General features: G+C 37.6%; 1 protein-coding gene across 3 annotated transcripts in view; it reads right to left on the reverse strand.

Moving 5' to 3' along the window:
* The window catches only part of EXOC4 (exocyst complex component 4), a 746744-nt gene that overhangs the window by 126012 nt on the left and 599777 nt on the right, over nucleotides 1-20955 (reverse strand). For all 3 annotated transcript variants that reach the window (XM_025471693.3, XM_025471694.3, XM_025471695.3), the window contains exon 13: nucleotides 12625-12780. In XM_025471693.3, the coding sequence (XP_025327478.1) occupies nucleotides 12625-12780 (156 nt within the window). The remainder of the gene's footprint in view (nucleotides 1-12624; nucleotides 12781-20955) is intronic.

The raw sequence follows: 20955 nt of genomic DNA on the forward strand, positions 1-20955 counted from the left end.
AGTTTTGTCATTTTTCTTTTCCAGCAGCATCTTCTTTTGTCTGTATTACTAACAATATAATCTATACATTGAACAGTTAGCTTTTTGATTTCTGGCTAATTTCCAATCACTAATGTAAAATTACAGCTCAGACTGTGAGTAAACAGATAAGTATTTTCACCCTGCTATGGACTGAAATGTATTCCCCAGTCCTGAAATTCATGGGGTGAGTCCCTAAACCCCAAAGTGATGGTATTTAGAGATGGGATCTTTGGGAGGTAATTAAGTTATGGAAGTGGAGCCCTCATGATGGCTTAATACCCTTATATGATTAGACATGAGAGAGATCTCTCTTTCTCTCTCTGACATGTGAGGATATAGCAAGAAAATGGGCCTTTGTAAGCCAGGAAGAGAGCTCTTATTAGGAACCAAATTGGCTGACACCTTGATCTTGGACTTCCTACCTTCTAGGACTGTGAGAAATAAATTTCTGTTGTCTAAGGTACCCAGTCTATGGTGTTTTATTATGGCAGCCTGAGCTGACTAATACATACCCTATATTCTAAGACTCCTTCTATTCTATTCTTTCTCTTCTATCACTCCATTACTGTATATTAAGTAGTAGGTGAGTACAGATATACATTCATGCAACAAGCATTTACTGAGCAACGCTTGTGTGAATCATGCTAGGTCTGGCATTCAATACCCAAATTCTAGATCAATGATATTAGACTCAAGTACTCTGGTCATTAACACTATGCCTTTGATATCAAGTGTCAAATCCTAATTTGACTAGGAACTGGATTTCAAAAGTCTTTCAGGCACTCTGTGCTTTTGGGGCAACGTTGTTCTGGAAAACAACAGTCATTGAAGACTAAATTTTCTTGTAAGATCAACTTAATAATTAAAGGTTGGGATCTGGGGACATAAAATAAATGATGAATGTTTGCAAAAAATATGCCATAAATGTAAAACATACTAAAACCAGAACTCTGGGGCAGCCCGGGTGGCTCAGTGGTTTAGCGCCGCCTTCAGCCCAGGGCCTTATCCTGGAGACCTGGGATCGAGTCCCACGTCGGGCTCCCTGCATGGAGCCTGCTTCTCCCTCTGCCTGTCTCTCTGCCTCTCTCTCCCTCTCTGTGTCTCTCATGAATAAATAAATAAAATCTTTAAAAAATAATAAAACCAGAACTCTGAGTAGTAGCTAAAAATAGTACAAAATGGACAGAATACACTAGGTATATTGATTACAAAAGGTCTCCAGCTACTCTAAAATGTAAATACACAACATAAATATACAACCCTACTGGACATGAAACATGACCTAATGTAATGTATACACACACACACTCCAGCCTATAAATTCTAGAAATAAAGATTGTCATTTACAGAGGAGGGACAGAGGTGCAGAGGAGCGAGGGAAGCTGGCTAAAGACACAGATTTAGGGGCAGGGTGAAGCAGAAGCCCAAAGCTCAGTCTCAGGGTTTGCTCTTCATTTTGTACCACCTTTTTGGAACCAAGTAGAGGAGTACACTGATGTACTAGTGGGCAAGGAGAGTGAAGAATTCCATGGATATTGATACTGGGTTGGGGCCCAGGGTGGCTCAGTCTGTTAAGCATCTGACTCTTGGTTTTGGCTCAGGTTGTGATCTCAGGGTCATGGGACAGAGCTCCGTGTTGGGTTCTAAGCTCAGCAGACAGTCTGCTTGAGATTCTTTCTTTCTCTTTCTCTCTCCTCCTGCCCCTCCTCTGCTCTCACACATGCCTGTGGTATCTCTCTCTCTCTCTCGAATAAACAAATCTTAAAAAAAAATAAATTGATACTAGGTTAAAACAAGCAAAAAGCTAATTGTGAACAGCACATTATTTTCAGGCTGATGGCACCTGCTCAGAGTTCTGATTTAAAATCCACATAGGGCAGCCTGGGTGGCTCAGTGGTTTAGCACCTGCCTTCAGCCCAAGGTGTGGTCCTGGAGTCCTGTGATCAAGTCACATGGGGCTCCCTGCATGGAGTCTGCTCTCCCTCTGCCTGTGTCTCTGCCTCTGTCTCTGTGTGTCTCTCTTGAATAAATAAATAAAATCTTAAAAGAAATATCCATATGGAATAAAATTGCACTAAAATGCTCTGATAGTGTGGAACATGCTTACTTTAGCCAAGCGACTCAAATAAGCCTGGCTACTAAGTTTTCTTTGTAGGATGTTGTCAAGCAACACTGGATATAAACAATAAGGGCCAAGCCTTTTCTGCATGTGCTAGGATTTCTGAGGTATGCAGGGTTTTTTTTTTTTTTTTGCCATAAGCCACTGTGAGTTATGCATTTATACAAATAGCAATAGTTTTCTATAAAGAACATTTATTAAGCTTCAATACAGGCTATCAAATGAAGGATTAAGCAACCAATAATTTGAACATATACTTTGGTTTTTCAACTACCAAGAATGATTGTAGATTTAAAAGTCAAAATTCATGTATCATTGAGCCTCCTCACCTGAGTGTTCCAGCTCATTGATCATTCTGGTTATTTATCAAATTATCATACAATTTCCTTCTGAATAATCTAAATCTACTCAGAGCAGAGACACTAAATAACTAATCTCAAAGGGGATCCTGGGTGGCTCAGTGTTTAGTGCCTGCTTTCAGCCCAGGGCGTGATCCTGGATGAGTCCCATGTCAGGCTCCCTGCAAGGAGCCTGCTTCTCCCTCTGCCAGTGTCTCTGCCTCTCTCTCTATGACTCTCATGAACAAAGAAATAAAATCTTTTAAACAAAAACCAACTAATCTCAAGCAAAGGCAATGACTCCCAAGCTAAGCAACTAAATGTCCTGTCTTCAAAGCAGCTTTCTTAGAAGAGAGAAGGGGAAGGAGCTGAGGAATGGATGGGATCCAGGGGTTATAGGAGGAAGACAAAGACAGAGATGGAGACTTCCGGGGAAAAGCGAGACTATACGGAGAAGAGTAAATGCTTTGTGTGAAAATGGCTTAAGATTTTTTTTTTTCAGGGATAAAAAAATGTTAGAAAGACAGGGTATTTGTAGAGAAATAGTGAATTGGCAGTGAACAGTAACAGGGTTTGAGGATTTGGGGAATTTTTTTAGGCAAACAAAATTAAAACCTAAGTAAGACTTACTCATGGTTAAACAACTTCTAAGGCTAAGCAGTGATCCCCTGTCCCATCCCTACCCATCCTTAGTCTTGTACTCCTGAAAAAAGCACCTACAGCTTACAAAAACAAACGATTGCTGTTCCTAATTCTCCCAATGGTTACATCCACCTCTCTATAGAATCTGTGGAAATTGCTACTCATTGACGTTTTAATTTTAGACATTTTGATTGTGACCATCCTTGTTCCTTCTTCCCAATTATACCCAATTCCCCTTCCTAATGTAGTCATATTATTATTCTTAGTTTATCTACTGGTCTCCTATATTTTTATACATGTCTTTACCTGTAGCAGGACTCCCCACACTATACACTGCTTATTTAACTACCCTCTCCGCCCAGAGATTATGAGTTCCTAAGGCAGGAGGGCAGCAGGGAGGGGTGCAGAGCAGGAGAGTTTTGTGGGGGGAAATGCTGGAGGAGCTGATACCTGAGCTGTACATGAGAACAGGGGTACAGGAGGCAGGGGTGGGATGAGAAAAGGGTATTCCAGGCAGAGGAATAGGCATGGCAAACACACAGAGAGGAAGGAAAGAGTATGGCAGATGGAGAGCCTGAAAAATTCAACAGACACCGGTGAGAAGGTGAGCGCCTCTCCATCCCCTGGCAGGGACGTCAGCCTGCAGCAGGCAGCAGCCATCAGCAGGGACAGAGAGCAGCCCTGAGCAGGGACAGAGCTGGGAAAAGGCAACAGCAGGCACGGGCCTTTTCGGTTGTGGTTTTGGACTATCTCCTTGCTGGCTGGGTCTTAGGAACACATGTTCCCGCTCCTACCCATTCGAGGTACCAGGTATCCCTCCCACCACAATGTCATGGAACATCATTCTCAGCCTCTTTCTGAAGGGCTGGGTGGGACTAAGTTGGGGAGATTATTATCTTGTCTTTTATTAAGATTCCAAATGAGAGAAAGAGGAATGGTGTTAAATGAAGTAAAATCTAAACTAAAAAAGTTAGATAATCCCATGATCTGAAAATCTACAAAAAACACAATGTAGAAAATACTCTATTAGGGACTTTTTAATAATACTAATAAATAATTATAATCCTCAAGTAACTGTCTAAATAGATGAGCATTTATGCAATATATTGGGGAGATTTAAAGTTTTTTTCCATTTGCTGCTAATCTTATGCTAACAAGAGTGATATCATTTTAATATAATAACATAGTGCCTAATGCAATCGTCTTGAACATTAATTGATATGTTTTGTAGCTGAGTCTCCAGTCTCCTGTCTTTTTTGTTTAATTTTCATTTTTTAAAAATTTTTATTTATGATAGTCACAGAGAGAGAGAGAGAGGCAGAGACACAGGCAGAGGGAGAAGCAGGCTCCATGCACCGGGAGCCGGACGTGGGATTCGATCCTGGGAAGGCGCCAAATCGCTGCGCCACCCAGGGATCCAGATTGAAGCCTGGTTCTCATCTAGTCTTGCCTGCCACTGCCCTACATCCATCTATGACCTTCATCTTGTTGCATTGATGGAAAAAAACATTTTAGCAAAGCATTTCTACTCTTGTACTTACTTAATATATTCATATTTTCTGATTCATCTTTCCTATTATATTTTTAAAGTCATATTAAGTCTGTAGAAATAGTGGGATATATGTCTCCATTCTAATGAACATTTTGTTCAAGCTAGTTGATTTTTCCTGGATTGAATCTTTTACTCATTCCTTCAAATTCATCTAAAGATTCTTCAATAGCTGTAGTTATTGGGAACCTTTTTTTTTTTTTTTTTTTTTTAAGTAGGCTCCACACCCAGTGCGGAGCCCAGTGACAGGCTTGAACTCAAGACCCTGAGATCAAGTCCTAAGCCGAGGTCAAGAGCCAGATACTTAATAACTGAGCCACCCAGGCCCCCCCATTAATAGGAACCTTTTAATAGTTGTTGCTTATATTGTTTTGAGACTTTTTAAGTTTTTAAGTGGAATTTTTATGAAAATTATTTCTGCTGTACTTTATTCATACCATGTTTCATTTAAACATATTCCTAAGCCTACTCAATTTCTGCCTGTCTATTCTGAGCTGGTTGAAGAAACCAAATAGGTATAAAGACCTACCAAAGGCAAAACCAAAATAAAACAGACTAATTAATTGCTGTGCCGAGGACTAGAACCTGGGCCTCTGGGCTTCCAAAAGTTAAAAACTTCTACATGTGCAACTTTTAGAGAGGCCACTGAAGGCATTTTCTTCCAGTTAAGACACCGGCTCACCACTCTTTACATTTTATTCTTTTCATTTGAAGAGTGTGTGATTCTTCCTATTTTTAAATTCAGTTTCATTCATCCAACATTTACTGAGGATCTAAGATGTACTATTAGGGTTTCATAGAAGGAAGATGAATGTGCAAACCTTTCTGCTTTCATTCTCTTTTTTTCATTAACCATTTAACATAGAACTCATACCAAATAAAATCTCAGGAATGGCCTTGCTCTTTGAAAATAAGATTTTTGCTGTTCTTTAATCACACTGAGTTCCTAATTTCATAAGACAACAAAATGCAGCCTTAATAAACACAGCACTCACTTGATTCTCCAGATAAAATGAAAAGTTATCTTCTAAAAAACTCAGTAACTAAAAATAGCTAAAATATCCTTACTCTCTCTTCCCTATTCATGTCTGCATTACACTCCATCTGAAACCTACACAATTTCTTTTATATCATTTTTATATTTCCATCCTCTTTGTGTCATCTTTCTTTCTTCAACAGCGATTCTTTTTCTTTGATAGCCAAACATAAAACTCAGAGAATTCGTAACAATGTAATATAATGAATACTAATACTTTCAAGCTGAATTTAGAATTTATCACCTATATGATAAGTGATTAGAAAAGCAGCCAAGATTATAATGATCAATAAAAATGAAGGAATAACTCAAAAGTCCAAAACTGTAAATTTCTGATCTATTTTTAGGCTGGTGGATCCTGGTGGGGTAGTTCTTAGAGATAGACCACCTGGGGTCAAATTTTAGCTGTCACTTAGTAACTCTGTGAATCTGGGGAAATTACTTAATTTTGTCACCCCTCTGTTTTCTCATCTGCTGAATGGGAAAAATGCACCTGAAAACTCATAATGTTGCTGTACAGTGCCAGACACCGTCAGCTCTGATTGTTGTAACTGTTGTAATAGATTGTATGATTTTTTTTATCATTCATCTTTCTGCCTGCTATACTTCGACTAATTTGAAGGCTTTATATATTCTTTGACTTCTATCACATGAAAACTCTGGTCCTGGTCTCACCAATCATATCCCTCTACTTGAGAATTTTCAAACCTGGCTCTAGAGAAAGGATTCCTATTTTTTGAAATCCTCGGTCACTGACTGAAATGGGGATCACAGATTTTTGGGGATGGTCTTTCGAATACAGATGGCCTTGCAACTCCTAGACAATCCCTCCCCACCCTGTTACTTGTCCCAACACCTTACCTCTTCTGTTAATTACATCTCCAGAAAGTGGGACTACTTTTATCAGTGGATATTCATTGATCTCAAAAGAATAAATATATACATATATATGACAGGTGCAAAGACAATGGGCTAGAGAGCCTGCTTTCAGCTTCTTGGGGAACCAAACGATATTTGCTATTTTCCCTTTTTCTATTAAAGCCCTGGCTTGACCTATTTTTTTTCCCCCTCTATTCAAAGTTAAGCTTGGAAACAACACATTTTATTTTTTGGTTAAAAAACAAGAATAGAAAAGGGCCTCATTTAGTAATGAAGGGAACATAACCTTTATTCAATGCAAAGGGCACTGGATTCTATATTCATCCCTGCGCCAATAGCCCTCTGAGCTTTAAAAACTAATTATAGTAGGGGAGTGTGATTTTTCAGCTCTTTGGCTCCTGCCATGCTCCATGGAACTCTAACGTGCTCAATAAAGGCTCTGTCAACTCTACCACCTTGGAATATCAATAAAGGGTGTTCTCTCCTACTCATCTTTGCTTTCAATGTCTAATCAGGATAGAGAATGTGAAAGATTAAGAGGAAAGAATCACAACCCAAACAAAACAGACTAAAAAAATTATTTTTCTATTCTTAAAGTAAATATAATTTGTTTTCTTTTTTGTTTTGTTTTCAATCTTTTTTTTTTTTTTTTTTTTACATTTTAAATTCAATTTGCCAACAATAATTTGTTTTCAAATTGTGTCTACATGCAGAGGCATGGATAAATCCCTTGGGCATAATGTTCAGCAAAATAAACCTAATTCTATGATTAATCATATAAGATTTGGGCACATTCAAATCTGATATATGGTGATAAAAGTCAGAATAGTGGTTACCTTGAGGGCAGGTGTCCAAGTGCTGGGGGGATTCTGTATTTTGATCTGGGAGGTGATTCCATGGGCATAATCATACATAACATTTGACAGAGTTATATACCTAAGGTTACACTTGCCCTCATGTATACTCTAATTCACCAAACATTTTTAAAAACATATAAAAAGTTGTTTTGCCTTCAAATTTAAGATAGAAGGTGATACTACTCAGTGAGCAAAGCAGGAATAAGAAAGGGCCCTCATCCACCTTTACTGTATCAGAAGCATGAGGTGGTACATGGACATGTAGCTCTTTGGATCAACATTCTCTTTTTTGGCATAGGGCTAGCAGCCCATCCTTTTGAGCTACTGGAGATACTAATAAAACTAACTGAAAATCTCTTTGCAAGCATAGAAGACAATTAAGGAGCTAAATAATAATAAACCGAGGAAACAGGAAGATTTACATTCATTTAACATAACCTGAAAAGTTGGAAAAAGTAATTAATCCTCTAGAAATTGGTTCTAATAAAACTATTCAGGTTACAGATATGATTTAGTGGACATACTTAAAGAGAAGGTGTGGAAATATGCTTATCCAGATCTCTTAAAAATCTGGCAGCAGGAAAACGTGATGGTAATACTAAGAATGAATGGAGTCCATGGCCTGACTTCTGTCCTAAGGTCAGTTTGATTATTTTTACTTGAGGCTACAATTAATCAATGTCTCAATCATTCTTTATCTCCCTTGATAGATAAAAATCCTGAGGCTACTCTCTGCTATTATTCCCATGGCAATGTGATCTAAATTTAGGGGAACTGTAGAGAATAGGGATAGGAAATAAATATATAAGAGTTTATAATTTATTTCAGATGCTAGGGAAAAATATATTCGGCACAAAAAAGGTTCTTGAGAAAAATATCTCTATGATTTTGGTATAAGTAAGGATTTCTAAAATATCTATCCATCTATCTCTAACAAAGAAGTTGCATCCTGATACATAAAGAATGCCTACAATTCAGTAGGGAAAAGACAGACAATGTAATTGAAAATTTGGCAACAGATATGACCAAATATATTATAAGACAGCATATTCAAGTGGCCAGTAAATATGTAAAAGTACATTAACAGGTGCTCAACTTCATTGGTCATGAGAGAAATGCATATTAAGCCACAGTGAGAGACCTCTACAAACCTACCAGGTGGCTAAAATTAAAAAAAAAAAAAAAAAAAAAAAAAAGGGAAATATTAAGTAGAGGTGAGATATTGAGCAACTGGAACTCTCATACACTACTATGGGTGTAAAATCTTACCACCACTTTGGAAAACTGTTTGGCAGGTATGTACCCAAACTGAACATATGCATATCCTATGACTCAGCAATTCTACTCATAGAATATAACCAATAGAAATATATACATATGGCTACCGGAATACATGCAGTACAATATGCACAGCAGCACTATTTGCAATAGTTCCATCCTAGAAGTTACCCAGGTTCCTATCAGCAGTAGAATAATATATATACATTCATTAATTCTACTGCTGATAGGAATACATATATATATACACACACACACACACATACACATACACACAATTAAAAAAAAAACTTGTGCATTCAAACAATGTAATACACTACATACTATAGAGTAATAAGGACCTATACCCAACAATATGGAAGAAGCTCACCAACATAAGACAAGTGAAACCAGTCATAAAAGAATACATAAGTGCATGACTCAATTTATATAAAATCCAAAAACAGATTCAATTAATCTATGTGTTTAGAAGTCAGATAAGGGTAACTTGGAGACGCAAGTAGTGACTAGCAGGAAGCACGAAAAGGCTCCTTGTTGCTATGCTTTGTTTCTTGATCTGGGTATAGGTTATACAATAACAAAAGCAGGGAAATTTACCAAGCTGTGCCTTTGATATGTGCTCATATATAATATAAATTCAATAAAAAATAAACTATAGGTAAAGTAAACAGAGAAATGGAAACTCTAAGAAGGAATCACAAGGAAATGCTGGATATCAAACACACCACAATGGAAATGAAGAGTACCTTTGATGGGCTTATCAATACACTGAGCATAACCAAGGAAAGAATCAGTGAGCTGGAAGAAATGTCAACAGAAACTTTCAAGATTGAAATCCAAAGAGAAAAAAGAATGAAAGGACAGGACAGAATGTCTAAGAACTGTGGAACAATTAAGAAAGGTATAATATGTGGACAGAGAAAAAGGAACAGAAAAAATATTTGAAGAAATAATGACTGTGGATTTCCCCAAACCACTGGCAGACATCAAATCACAGACATAGAAAGCTCAGAGAATGCCAAGCATGAAACACACACACACACACACACGCGCACACACTCACCCCTAAGCATATGATATTCAAATGGCACAAAATCAAAAACAAAGAATAAAATCCTCAAAGAAGCCCGAGGTCAAAAAAATTACCTTATCTACTGAAGAACCAAGATAAAAGCTGCATTAGACTTCTCTTCAAAAACCATGGAAGCAGGAATAATGAAGTGAAATATTTACAGTGTTAAAAGAAAAAAAAAAATCACCAACCTAGAATTTTGTACCCTGCAAAATTATTTTTCAAAAATGAAGGAGAAGTAAAGACTTTTTTTGTCAAACAAAAATTGAGGGAATCTGGGAGCTTCCCTCTACTTGCTAGGTGGGGTGCCACTCAAATTATGAATCACGTAATAAAACCAATTAAAAAAATTGGGGGAATTTGTCACTAGTGGACCTGGCTTACAGAAAATGTTAAAAGAAGTTCCTCAGGGCAAAGGAGTATTATTTAGTTCAGAAACTTTGATCTACACTAGGTAAGGAAGAGTATTAGAGAAGGAATAAATGAAGGAAAATAGAACTTATTTCTCTTATTCTTACTTGATCCATCAGATAACAATTTGTTCAAAAGAATAATAGCAACAATGTACACAATGATTATAGTCTGTGGATGAATGAAATAAAGAATGACAGCAATGTTATAAGGGATAGAAGGGAGGAATCAGGGATACTTTGTTATAAGGTACTTGCATTATCTGTTTTAGTAGTCAGGTGTTATTTGAAAGTAGACTTGAATTAGTTATAAATGTATATAGCAAACTAGAGAAACCACTAAAAAATGGTAAAAGTGTAATTTATATGCTAAGAGAGAGGAAAAAGTGGAATCACATAAAATAATTAAAATCAGAAAGTAGATGAAGGAAAAAGTGCAGGACGCTGGATTTCATTGAAATGTAAAACTTCTGTTTGACAGAAGAAGCTGTGAAGAGAATAACAAGATAAGGCACAGACTGGAAGAAAATCTTTGTAAAACACATATCAGATAAAGGACAGTATCCAAAACATACAAAGAACTCTTCAAACTCAACAATAAGGAAATACAACCCAATTTAAAAATGAGCCGTATCTCAACAAAAATATATATACAAATACCAAATAAGCATATGAAAAGATGTTCAAAATCATATGTCATTCGGGAAATACAAGTTAAAACAATGAATCGAAGACTCACATCTGCACAAAAACCTGTACATGAGTGATTATAGCTCCTTTGTTTATAATTGCCAAAACTTGGAAGCAGTCAAAATGTCCTTCAACTGCTAAAGGGACAAAGTATAGTACATCCATACAATGTAATATTACTCAGGGATTAAAAAAATAGGCCGCAAAAAGACATGGAGGAATCTTAAATTCATATTGCTAAGCACAAGAGGCCAATCTGAAAAGACTACACTTGATTCCAACTCTATTATATTCTGGAAAAGGCAAAACTATGGAGATGGTAAAAAAAAAAAAAAAATCAGCAGTTGGCAGGGCTTGTGGAAAGGAAGGCAGGAATAGCATGAGGAATAGGACAGTGCAACTATGATTCTGAGTGATACTAATGGTAGATATACCCATTTTATATTTGTCAAGACCCATAAAATGTACAACACAAAGAGCAAACCCTAATGTAAATTACAGACTTTAGTTGATAATAATGTATCAGCATTAGCTCATGAATTGTAACACATGTACCATTTTACATTAATGTAAGATGTTAAAAACAGAGGAAATTGAAGGTGGTGGGGAAGGGTGTAGAAGGGAACACTATACCCTTTGCTCAATACTTTTTGTAAACTGAAACTGCTTCCCCCTCAAATGAAGTCTATTAATCTAAAAAGTGAACCCTCAATCTACTTAAATTACAGGTGTGAAGTTTTGGGTCTTGTGATTTTGAGAAGGTTTTAAATGGCTTATAACAAATTTTCATAATAAAAGGTTGATAAATGTGTGGCACTATTATTCATGTATGAATACAGTTAACTTAGCAATAAAAACCTGCTAATCTATAGTTGCAATCCACATTCTGAGAAAAAGATGAGCCCGCAGTTCTATGATGAATTAAAAGTAAAATATTAGCCATTACTTCCCTTTATTCCTTTTCTGGTCTTTGCTCTTTTAAAGTGCTTTTATTTTATTTTTACTATTTATTTATTCACTTGGATAGGCAAAAACAATAAGAATAAACCTAATTTTAATGTGACAAAGTAATACTTCAATTTTTTTTTCACTTTACATAGCTCTAAAGTGACAGAGGTGGAAATATTTCACTGTGGCAAGCCAGTCATGCGGCCACACCGTCAGGGTTAATAAATAATTTAAATTGCACAAAAGTAAATGTGGAGTGATAAAGCTGAGGCCTTACTTTTCTCAAAATAAAGAGGAAATAATTAGAGATAACATAATGTATATGAATAAACAAGAAGTTCATTTATATATGCAGAAAGTTCTATGAACTGAAGAGCATGCGAAGAACAATTTTAACATACTCTGTATGGGCAAGAACTTTACATCGTTAACTCACATCACCAAGGTATGGCACATAAGGTCAATACAGCTTTGATGAATAAATAAATGCATCAATGAGTAAATTACAAGCTTCCCCTTAGAGGGAAAAATGACCTACAAATTAAAAGATATTTTAACTTGATTCAACAATTCTCCAAATTTGATTCACATCAATCCCTTCTAAAATTTTGAGTACAAGGCATATTTACATAGGCAATGAGGTATGTTAGGACAGAAACAGACTTTACTAAGTTCAGTTCATTGCCACTTGATATTTAGAATTGCCCCAAACTTCAAGAAAGAATTAGCTAAACTGATGTTTTTGCTCCCAGTGCTTAATACAACATAGAAAATAAATCTTTTACCTTATGAAATCTTCTTCCTCTTCTCTCTTTGGCCTCAGCTGTTTGGGTTGAGCCATGTTAATCCAGTTTGGTAGAGATTTCAAGAGTCTGCTGATATCGTCATCTTTTGCCCAAGATGCACTGATGACAAGTTTCTCCTCTGACTGGACAATGCCCCTGAACACAATCAGTGGAAAAGAGACACTTGAGTACATTGCCTGGTATGCAGTTAGTACTTTTCATCTACCTTTGCTGTAGGAAAAAAAGAAGAAGAAGAAGAAGAAAAAGATACCACAGCCATCTCTCTTATTAACATAGTCCATTATCTGAGTTGGAGTCATGACATCCATTAACAGGTCACATTACTGGGAAACCATCTCTAAATTTCATTTTTATTGTCTTCACTGTTGAGTAATGGGGAAAGGTAAGGATAATACTGATTTACTGCCCTTATCATAGTTAGTCCCTAAGTATAAATAAAAACATATGGTAAGTTTTGGGGGAGATCTTTCAAGACAGATGCTGAACAAATAAGAAGTGGGGTAACCACATAGAATTAAAGAATGTTATTAAGTCAGGATCCCTGGGTGGCTCAGTGGATGAGTGTCTGCCTTTGGCTCAGGGTGTGATCCTGGGGTCCTGGGATCCAGTCCCACATTAGGATCCCCACAGGGAGTCTGTTTCTCCCTCTGCCTATGTCTCTGCCTCTCTCTCTGGGTCTCTCATGAATAAATAAAATCTTAAAAAAAAAAAAAAAAAGAATGTTATTAAGTAACAACATAAATGGTATGGGAAAGGTGACCATGTGTTATAATAAAAGGTTGTTCTCTGACTTCTTGGTTTAAACCACCAATTAGTTCTACTTGAAGGTACTTTTTGAACTGTGGACACTCCTCTATTCAAAGTAAATCTGCCATCATAGAGGAACCTTTTGCCCCTGATGTCAGGCAGAAAAAGTCTTTGATTATTGCTCTCTCCAGAGGGCTTTGACTATCGACCTAGAGTGACAGGCTTCAAGTCCTTTAATAGAGCCCATAGGTTAGTTATTAACACTGCACTTACCAGAAAATCCTTGTAAATTCATCTTAAATGTTCAATTTCCACTTAATTAAAAAACTTCTTCTGTTCAACATTTGTCACTATAACTAATTTCAATGGTCTAAAAATCATCAGCAACTCAAGATAACAGGAATGACATTTATTTACAAAGGGAGTGCTAATTAGCTGGCTACCCCTCTGAAGTTGACCCAGACTCCAGGAGATTTCCCCCTCTCGCAGGCAGAAATTTATGTTGGTGTAAGAATCATAAGTGGGGGGACATTATGCACTTCTTAATATATAATATATGTATGGTGTGCGTGCATGATCAAGCCTCCTTAACCAACAGACAACTCAATGTTTGCCAACAAAAGAAGCTGGAAGCCTAAAAACTTTGCCTCAAGGCAATCTCACTCAAGGTAATAAGATTTCATGTTGTAGGGAGCAGTATTACTCTGGTTCTCTGAAAATAAGCTAGAATAACTAAAAGAACCACAGCTGGGGGCGCCTGGGTGGCTCAGTGGTTGAGCATCTGCCTTTGGCTCAGGTCATGATCCTGGGGTCCCAGGATCGAATCCCGCATCAGGCTCCCTGTGGCGCGCCTCCTCTCCCTCTGCCTGTGTCTGCCTCTCTCTCTCTGGGTGTCTCATGAATAAATAAAATCTTAAAGAAAAAAAAAAAAAAAAGAACCACAGCTGATTCCTAGAATTCTTCTACTCACTATAAGCAAAAGTTTTCTAACAGTAACTATGGTCAGCAATACAGAAATAGATCACAGGACCTTTCCTTTTACACGTTTGGCGGGGGTAGGGTTGCTGGGCACTGTCTCTCATTTATGACGCTGCGTGCCAGGTGGGCCCTCAATGTTCTTTGGTGTTCCTTTTACCTGTCTCTGGTCAGCTTCCCCTACCATTATTCCCTCAGTGCTATTTTTTTTAAGCCTTTGCCCTTTATCTCCTCATTGTTTATCCCCTACATTCTTCCTGACACAGAATCTGACACAGAAAGGAGGATTCTTAATGACATACTCTCAAACATTTCACCTCTATCCCCCACAGAAATATCTTCAAATCTGTTTCTTCCTCATTTACTTCCAGTTAATCCCTTTATCTAGGCTCTTGGGGATCCTCCCTACTGTCCCCCAAATCCCCTTTTCCTTTTCCCTATCTAGGATCTCTCTCAATATATTTCCCAACCCCCTATTCTTTTTTTTTTTTTTTAAAGAATGAATGAATCAGCCTCTTCCTTCATCTAGCATTTCTCAGTGAAGCTCCTCCCTACCTGTCACAGACACTGTCACTCCAATGAGTGGCCTTCACTCACTGATTGCTCTTCCTTATCTCTCACTCATTGTTTTCAATTTATGAATTCTCTTTCTCCAGGGTCTACTCTGGGATTTAACCCACCTAATACTTTTTGAAATGTTTTCAATTATTGTATTTTTCCTTTCCAGATTTTTCTCTTTAGTTTTTTTTAAGAAATCCACTGCCCTCCCTCCTCCAAAATGATCTGCCCTTGTATTAATGGATTCTATTCTTTATTTTTTTGAGTATTTTATTTTATTTTTTAAGATTTTATTTATTTATTCATGAGAGACACACAGAGAGAGGCAGTGACAGGCAGAGAGAGCAGGCTCCCTATGGAGAGCCCGAGGTGGGACTCAATCCCAGGATCCCGGGCTCATGACCTGAGCCAAAGGTAGACTCTTAACCACTAGGCCACAGGTGCCCTATTTTTGAGTATTTTAAAAAGCAGCAATTTTAAAGTTCTTACACATGGCTTTACATCTTTTGGTAGTTCTTTGGATGTCAAATGTCCTGTGAATTGCATTTTCCTTCTTTTCTCATGTGATCAGCTATTGGCCTGCAAGCTCCACCTCAGTGGGAATCTCACATTTGCTCTGAGTTTTAGAGATGTCACTATTAGGCGATTTGCATTTGCCTCTTCTGGATCCTACAGGTTTCACTAGTTCCAAGTAAGGTTTTAAGATCCCCCCCCCCTTTTTTTAACTTAAAACATTCTCTCCCAACATGGGAAGGGCAAATTGAGGTCCTTACTTGCACCTGTGTAATTCTGATTTCTTCTAGAGGCCACTTTTCTACTCTCCAAGTTGGGTGGCTCATTCTCAAGTCTAGAGTTTTCCTGGTTCCACCCACAGGAAAAATCCTTTGCATAATTTCTGCACAGATAAAACTCCCTGCCATGCAGGTGTTAAGATGCCAGCCACTACTTGGGTCTGAATTCAGCTATGATCTGAATGTCTGTGTCTGTTGAAAACTCACATGTTGGAACCCTACTACTGATGTTACAGTGTTAAGAAGTGAGGCCTTTAGGAAGAGACTAGGTCACAAGGGTAGAGCCCTCATGAGTGGGATTAGTGCCCTTATAAAGAAATCCCACAGAGCTCCCTAGCCTCTTTTACCATGTGATAAAGCAATGAGATGTCTCTGACCTAGAAGAGAGCCACACCTGACCCTTCTGGCCCACTAGTCTTGAACTTCCACCCTCCCAAACTGTGAGATATAAATTACTGTTTTTCAGAAGACATCCTATCTGTACCATTTTGTTACAGCAGCCCAAACAAAGACAACTGCTCTATGAAGTCCTGATACTTTTGTGGGCCACTCAACTTCAATATCTGCTTACTGCTATGGCTTTTAGATCCTCTTTTATTTGGGGCATATGGAGAATTGCTTTTCTTCCTTTCGAAATTGGCTACATATTTTAAAATTTTTTTGAAGTTTTAGATATATATATTTAAGACTTTGAGATAGAGAGCATGAGTGTGTTGGGGGGTGCGTGGGGGGGTGGAGCAGTGGGAGAAGGAGAAGACTTTCGGCCAAGCAGGGAGCTCAACGCCAGGCTGATCCCAGGACTCCAAGATCATGACCTGAGGCAAAGGCAGATGCTTAACCAACTGAGCCACCCAGGTGCCCTTAAAGTAATATATTTTTAACTGGACTTTATGTGTTAGGAGTAGGAAAAGAGTTTCCTAAATCAATCAACTCCACATTTTTTACTGAAGTCAAAATTCAGTCTTAAATAAATTGCAATCAGGGTTTTAGAAGCACCATTCCTGTGAAACTGCTCCACTGACCCATGGGTATTTGTTATTCTTCACACTCTTTGATTATTCTAAAGCACCTAATACTGTTGATTATTCCCTCTCTCAAATATTAGTTCTTGGGTTTCCACTTCACCATTTGTTTTTGGTTTTACTCCTGTTACCCTAACATCTTTCTTAGACAAACTGATGGCTCATTTCCTCTGTCCATTCTCTAATTATCCACCTTTCCCTCTCCCAGTAAACATCTAGCATTCCCATTTTGGTCAACAGTCCAACCATCCATCCTGTTACTCAAGTTAAGAACACAGAGTCATCCTATTAACCCACAGTCAACATCCTGTCAATTCCTCCTCCTCCAGTATTTTACAAATCTGTCATTTTCCTATTTAGGTCTACTGCCATTAACCTTTATTTAGACCCTCACTATTTTTTAACTTGGATTTCGCAGTAACTGGGCATCTTGCTTGGAACTTCTATACCATCAGTCCAATTTACCACCTTAGTTGGAAGAGTTATTTTCCTAAAACTGTTCAAATACAGTCATGTTGTTCTCCTTAGAAATCTATTGATTCCCAATTCTAAGACCAAGTCCAAACTTAGCAAGGTATGAATGAACATCCACGTTTTCAGCATCTCCCGCTATTGCTTTCCTCCTCTATGTTCACTATTCCCTGCCAAATCCCCACCTGTGTTGGCTAAACACCGTTTTATAATGAGTAATCTAGAGTTTTTTCAATGGCGGGGGAAAGCACTGTTTCTTTCTTCTCTGTATTATCTGTGCCTGGAAAGTCTTTTCCTCATCTTCCTTGTTTGATTCTATTGGTTAAGCTTTACTTTGATTCCTCCTTTGGGATAGCCGAGTCTTCTCTTCTGTGTCTCATTACCCTTATGTCAGAGATTTCCTTGATTATATGTTGGGGTTGTATATGGAGCTTTTAAAAAACTAGATGCTGAGTCCACACCCAAGACTAAGTAAATCAATCACTGAGGGTGGAAACCAGGCATCAGAATTCTCACAAGTTTCCTATGTGATTCCACTGTGCATTCCAAGGTAAGAACCACCACCTTACATACACCTCTGTGCCCCCTGGTCCTACTGCACTTCTTTACAAGTTGGGATCCCATATTGAACAGTGAGTTCTCTGAGGTACAGTGAATTTTTCTTTGGTTTTTGTGTCCCCAGTGTCTAGTACAATACCTGGTACTTGGAAAATATAGAGGAACTAAATTGGAGCTAAAAATAAGCTCTCTTCAGTTTTAGGAGTCTAGGTAACTTATTAAACTAAAACCATCTTAGTGGTTTAGTGGTTTTCTTTTACTTGTTTTCTATACTAAATGATTTAGGTGAGCTATCAAGTTATTTGATATTTTAATCAACTTAGAGATCACTCTGCCAGACTCTCACATACCTCTCTGAATTCAATACAAATCAGAATCATGAATACAAGTGGGTTTCCCTCTAAAAAATTCAACATGAAAAGAGTTCTGATTCACAAAACAAATTATGGAGTGATTATTGACACAACTTCCCTCTTCTACGCCACTTGTTTCTTGGTGGCATGTTCTTACAAAGCCTCCTCAAAGTCTCAGGTTCTCTGTGAAGAATTTGTTAACTATGTCAGTCTACAATAATCTCTCCCTTTGGAGAGCAAATGAACAAAAACCCTCTTTTTGTAGTGATCACCTATACTTTGCAATTAGAATTTTGTCCTATACACACTGGGTTTGGTAAACTATCACCCCTGAGTCAAGTCTGCCCTGTCAGCTGAGTTGGTATGTCCTATATAAGCTATGAACATGGCTGACATTTTAAAATGCTTTTTTAAAAAAGTCAAAAGAAGAATATTTTGTGAGATGTGATAATTATATACAATTTAAATTTTAGTATCCGTATCTAGAAAGAACTCTGGCTGGGTGGTTCAGTTCCTTTTAGACCCTTTTAGACCCTTTCACTACAGGTGAAATTCTGCTCCAAAGAGTTACAACCTGACTTAGTTTTCCAGCATCTAAATCTTTGAGCCCATGAATGCTGCTCTAGGGTTCAGGAAATAGGTTGGATGTATAGATGTGAGATGGTATGGTACATTTGGGGAATCTAAAATTTTTCATTTTAGCACTAGGTGCGATGAAACAAAATAGCTTAGGGAAATACTACTTTAAAAGGCCCCACATTGTTCACTTACATATATTTTTTAACAACTGGCTTAATTCAATAATCAATATTTGGTTACTGGCTTCACAAATATTCACAGATCCTATTTTATTAAAAAACAGTGAACTAAGATACTACCCATACCCTGCCCTCAACAAATTATTAATTCACACTGGAATGAAGATCAATCCTAAATGCCATTCCAAGTATGCTAATTTCAAATACTGGCATTGATTAGCAATGTACAATTACCCTAAAGGGAATCTTTCATTCAAATGGCAAAGTTTCCGTCCTAACCAATTGCATTTATTAGTTTATCATTTTGTGATAAGCTAGATTGTGTGGGCTATAAAATTCTAGGACATATCCAAATAGCCTCAAAAAAAGAAGAGCTAAATTTCCAACAATTATTCCACAAGAGGAGCAGGGTTAATCACCACTACCAGAACCATAATCTACTAATTAATTCACAGCTCAATGGGCCACAGACAGAGCCATCTGTGTAACTATTTGTACCTGTTCCCACGAGGAAGAGAAAAATAGGTATACCTCTTGGAACAGGTGATAAGGATGCCATGAGAAGGGCCTACCCTCTAGACACAGTTGAGTGAATTTCATTCAGAAAACATCTGCTGGTGTTGACTGGCTCTGATGTGCATTGCTTCCTCTCTGGAGCAGTTGAGGATTGTAAGTGTGCCTCATCCCTGGACACAGCTGGGGTATGGAGTTTTTCATTAGGTAAATAACCAGGGGCAGGTGGGACTAATTGGATTCAACTGTTTGGTGACAGCCAGGGCATGATGTTTACCTTCCCAGGCTGAATCTTCCAGATACTTAAAAAACTAGGAGCCAAGCTAGACAGATGAATTCTGGACAAGGATGGTTCAAATTAAGCTGCTGTAGTGGATGTTGTACTATGAATGATTTGGACTTGCAGCAGGCCAAACTGTAGGGCAGTGTCCACTGACATGGGGATAATGACAATGGGAGAGTCGCAGAAGTAAGAGGTAATGCTACACCACTCACCGTAACAAATCAAACACAAAAACAAAACCCCAAAATCCTTTAAGATAAGATAGAGCAGTATAAGCAGGAAAAGAGCAGAGAAATACTAGGCTATTTTTGTATCACACTCAATGCTGGTCAGAGGGCCTCATGATGGTATGGATTTCTACTGAAGAATGACAACTTTAGAAACATCTGATTACTCTGGGCATGGCTCAAGGGAAACAATTTAAGAGGACCAGTGGGAAATGATTTGAAATTTGAGAGTTTATAGAAAGTAACTCTTGGACATAATTTAATAACCTTTAAATAGACAAGTTCTCATTTGAAGGGTTGTAACTGATACTTAAAACAAAACGAAACAAAAAAACCCAAGAAGAATTATATTGTAACGGAGGATCAGGAATTAATATGAAATTTGTCTTAGAAAAAAAAAAAGAAAAAAAAAAGAAATTTGTCTTAGCTGTCAATGTTTAGATTTTTATCATAAGCAAATTTAAGACTTTTATGGAAAGACAACAGACCAGGTTAACTGCCTGTTTCAACCCTAACTGCATGTCTTCTTACAACATTTAGAATAAACTCAAATTCTCTGGCCTTGAGATCCTTTGGTCAGTGGTCCTTAATTCTGATGCACATTCAAACATTGGGAAGCATTTTAAAAATTTATCAATTACACATTCTAAAGTGGGGCTCAGCATGGCTAACTTTAAGCTCTCATATGATTCTAATCTGTAGCCAGGAATAAGCCAAATGATCTGACTACTGCACCTGTCCAACCTTACTCAATATTCACTTCTCCCTTCTTCTTTCTCCCTCTCTTCCAGTTACACTACATAAAGCACTTAAGCTTTGAGCCTTTTGCCATCTTCATACTTCTCCCTCCTTTGCCTGGAATGCTCTTCCCTGTATCACCATGTGGTTCCTTCTCAACCTTCAGAATTCAGCTCAAACAACAGATCCTCTCTGAGTTCTTCCCTCTCCGCTTGCATCTTTCTTTCTTTTTTAAAAAATCACATCATCCTTATTTCTGAGAAATTTATTATTTATTACTTGATTATATTCTGTGTTCTTCAGTAGAGTGTAAAAT

Source organism: Canis lupus, chromosome 14, assembly GCF_003254725.2.
Source record: "Canis lupus dingo isolate Sandy chromosome 14, ASM325472v2, whole genome shotgun sequence".
Classification (NCBI taxonomy): Eukaryota; Metazoa; Chordata; class Mammalia; order Carnivora; family Canidae; genus Canis; species Canis lupus.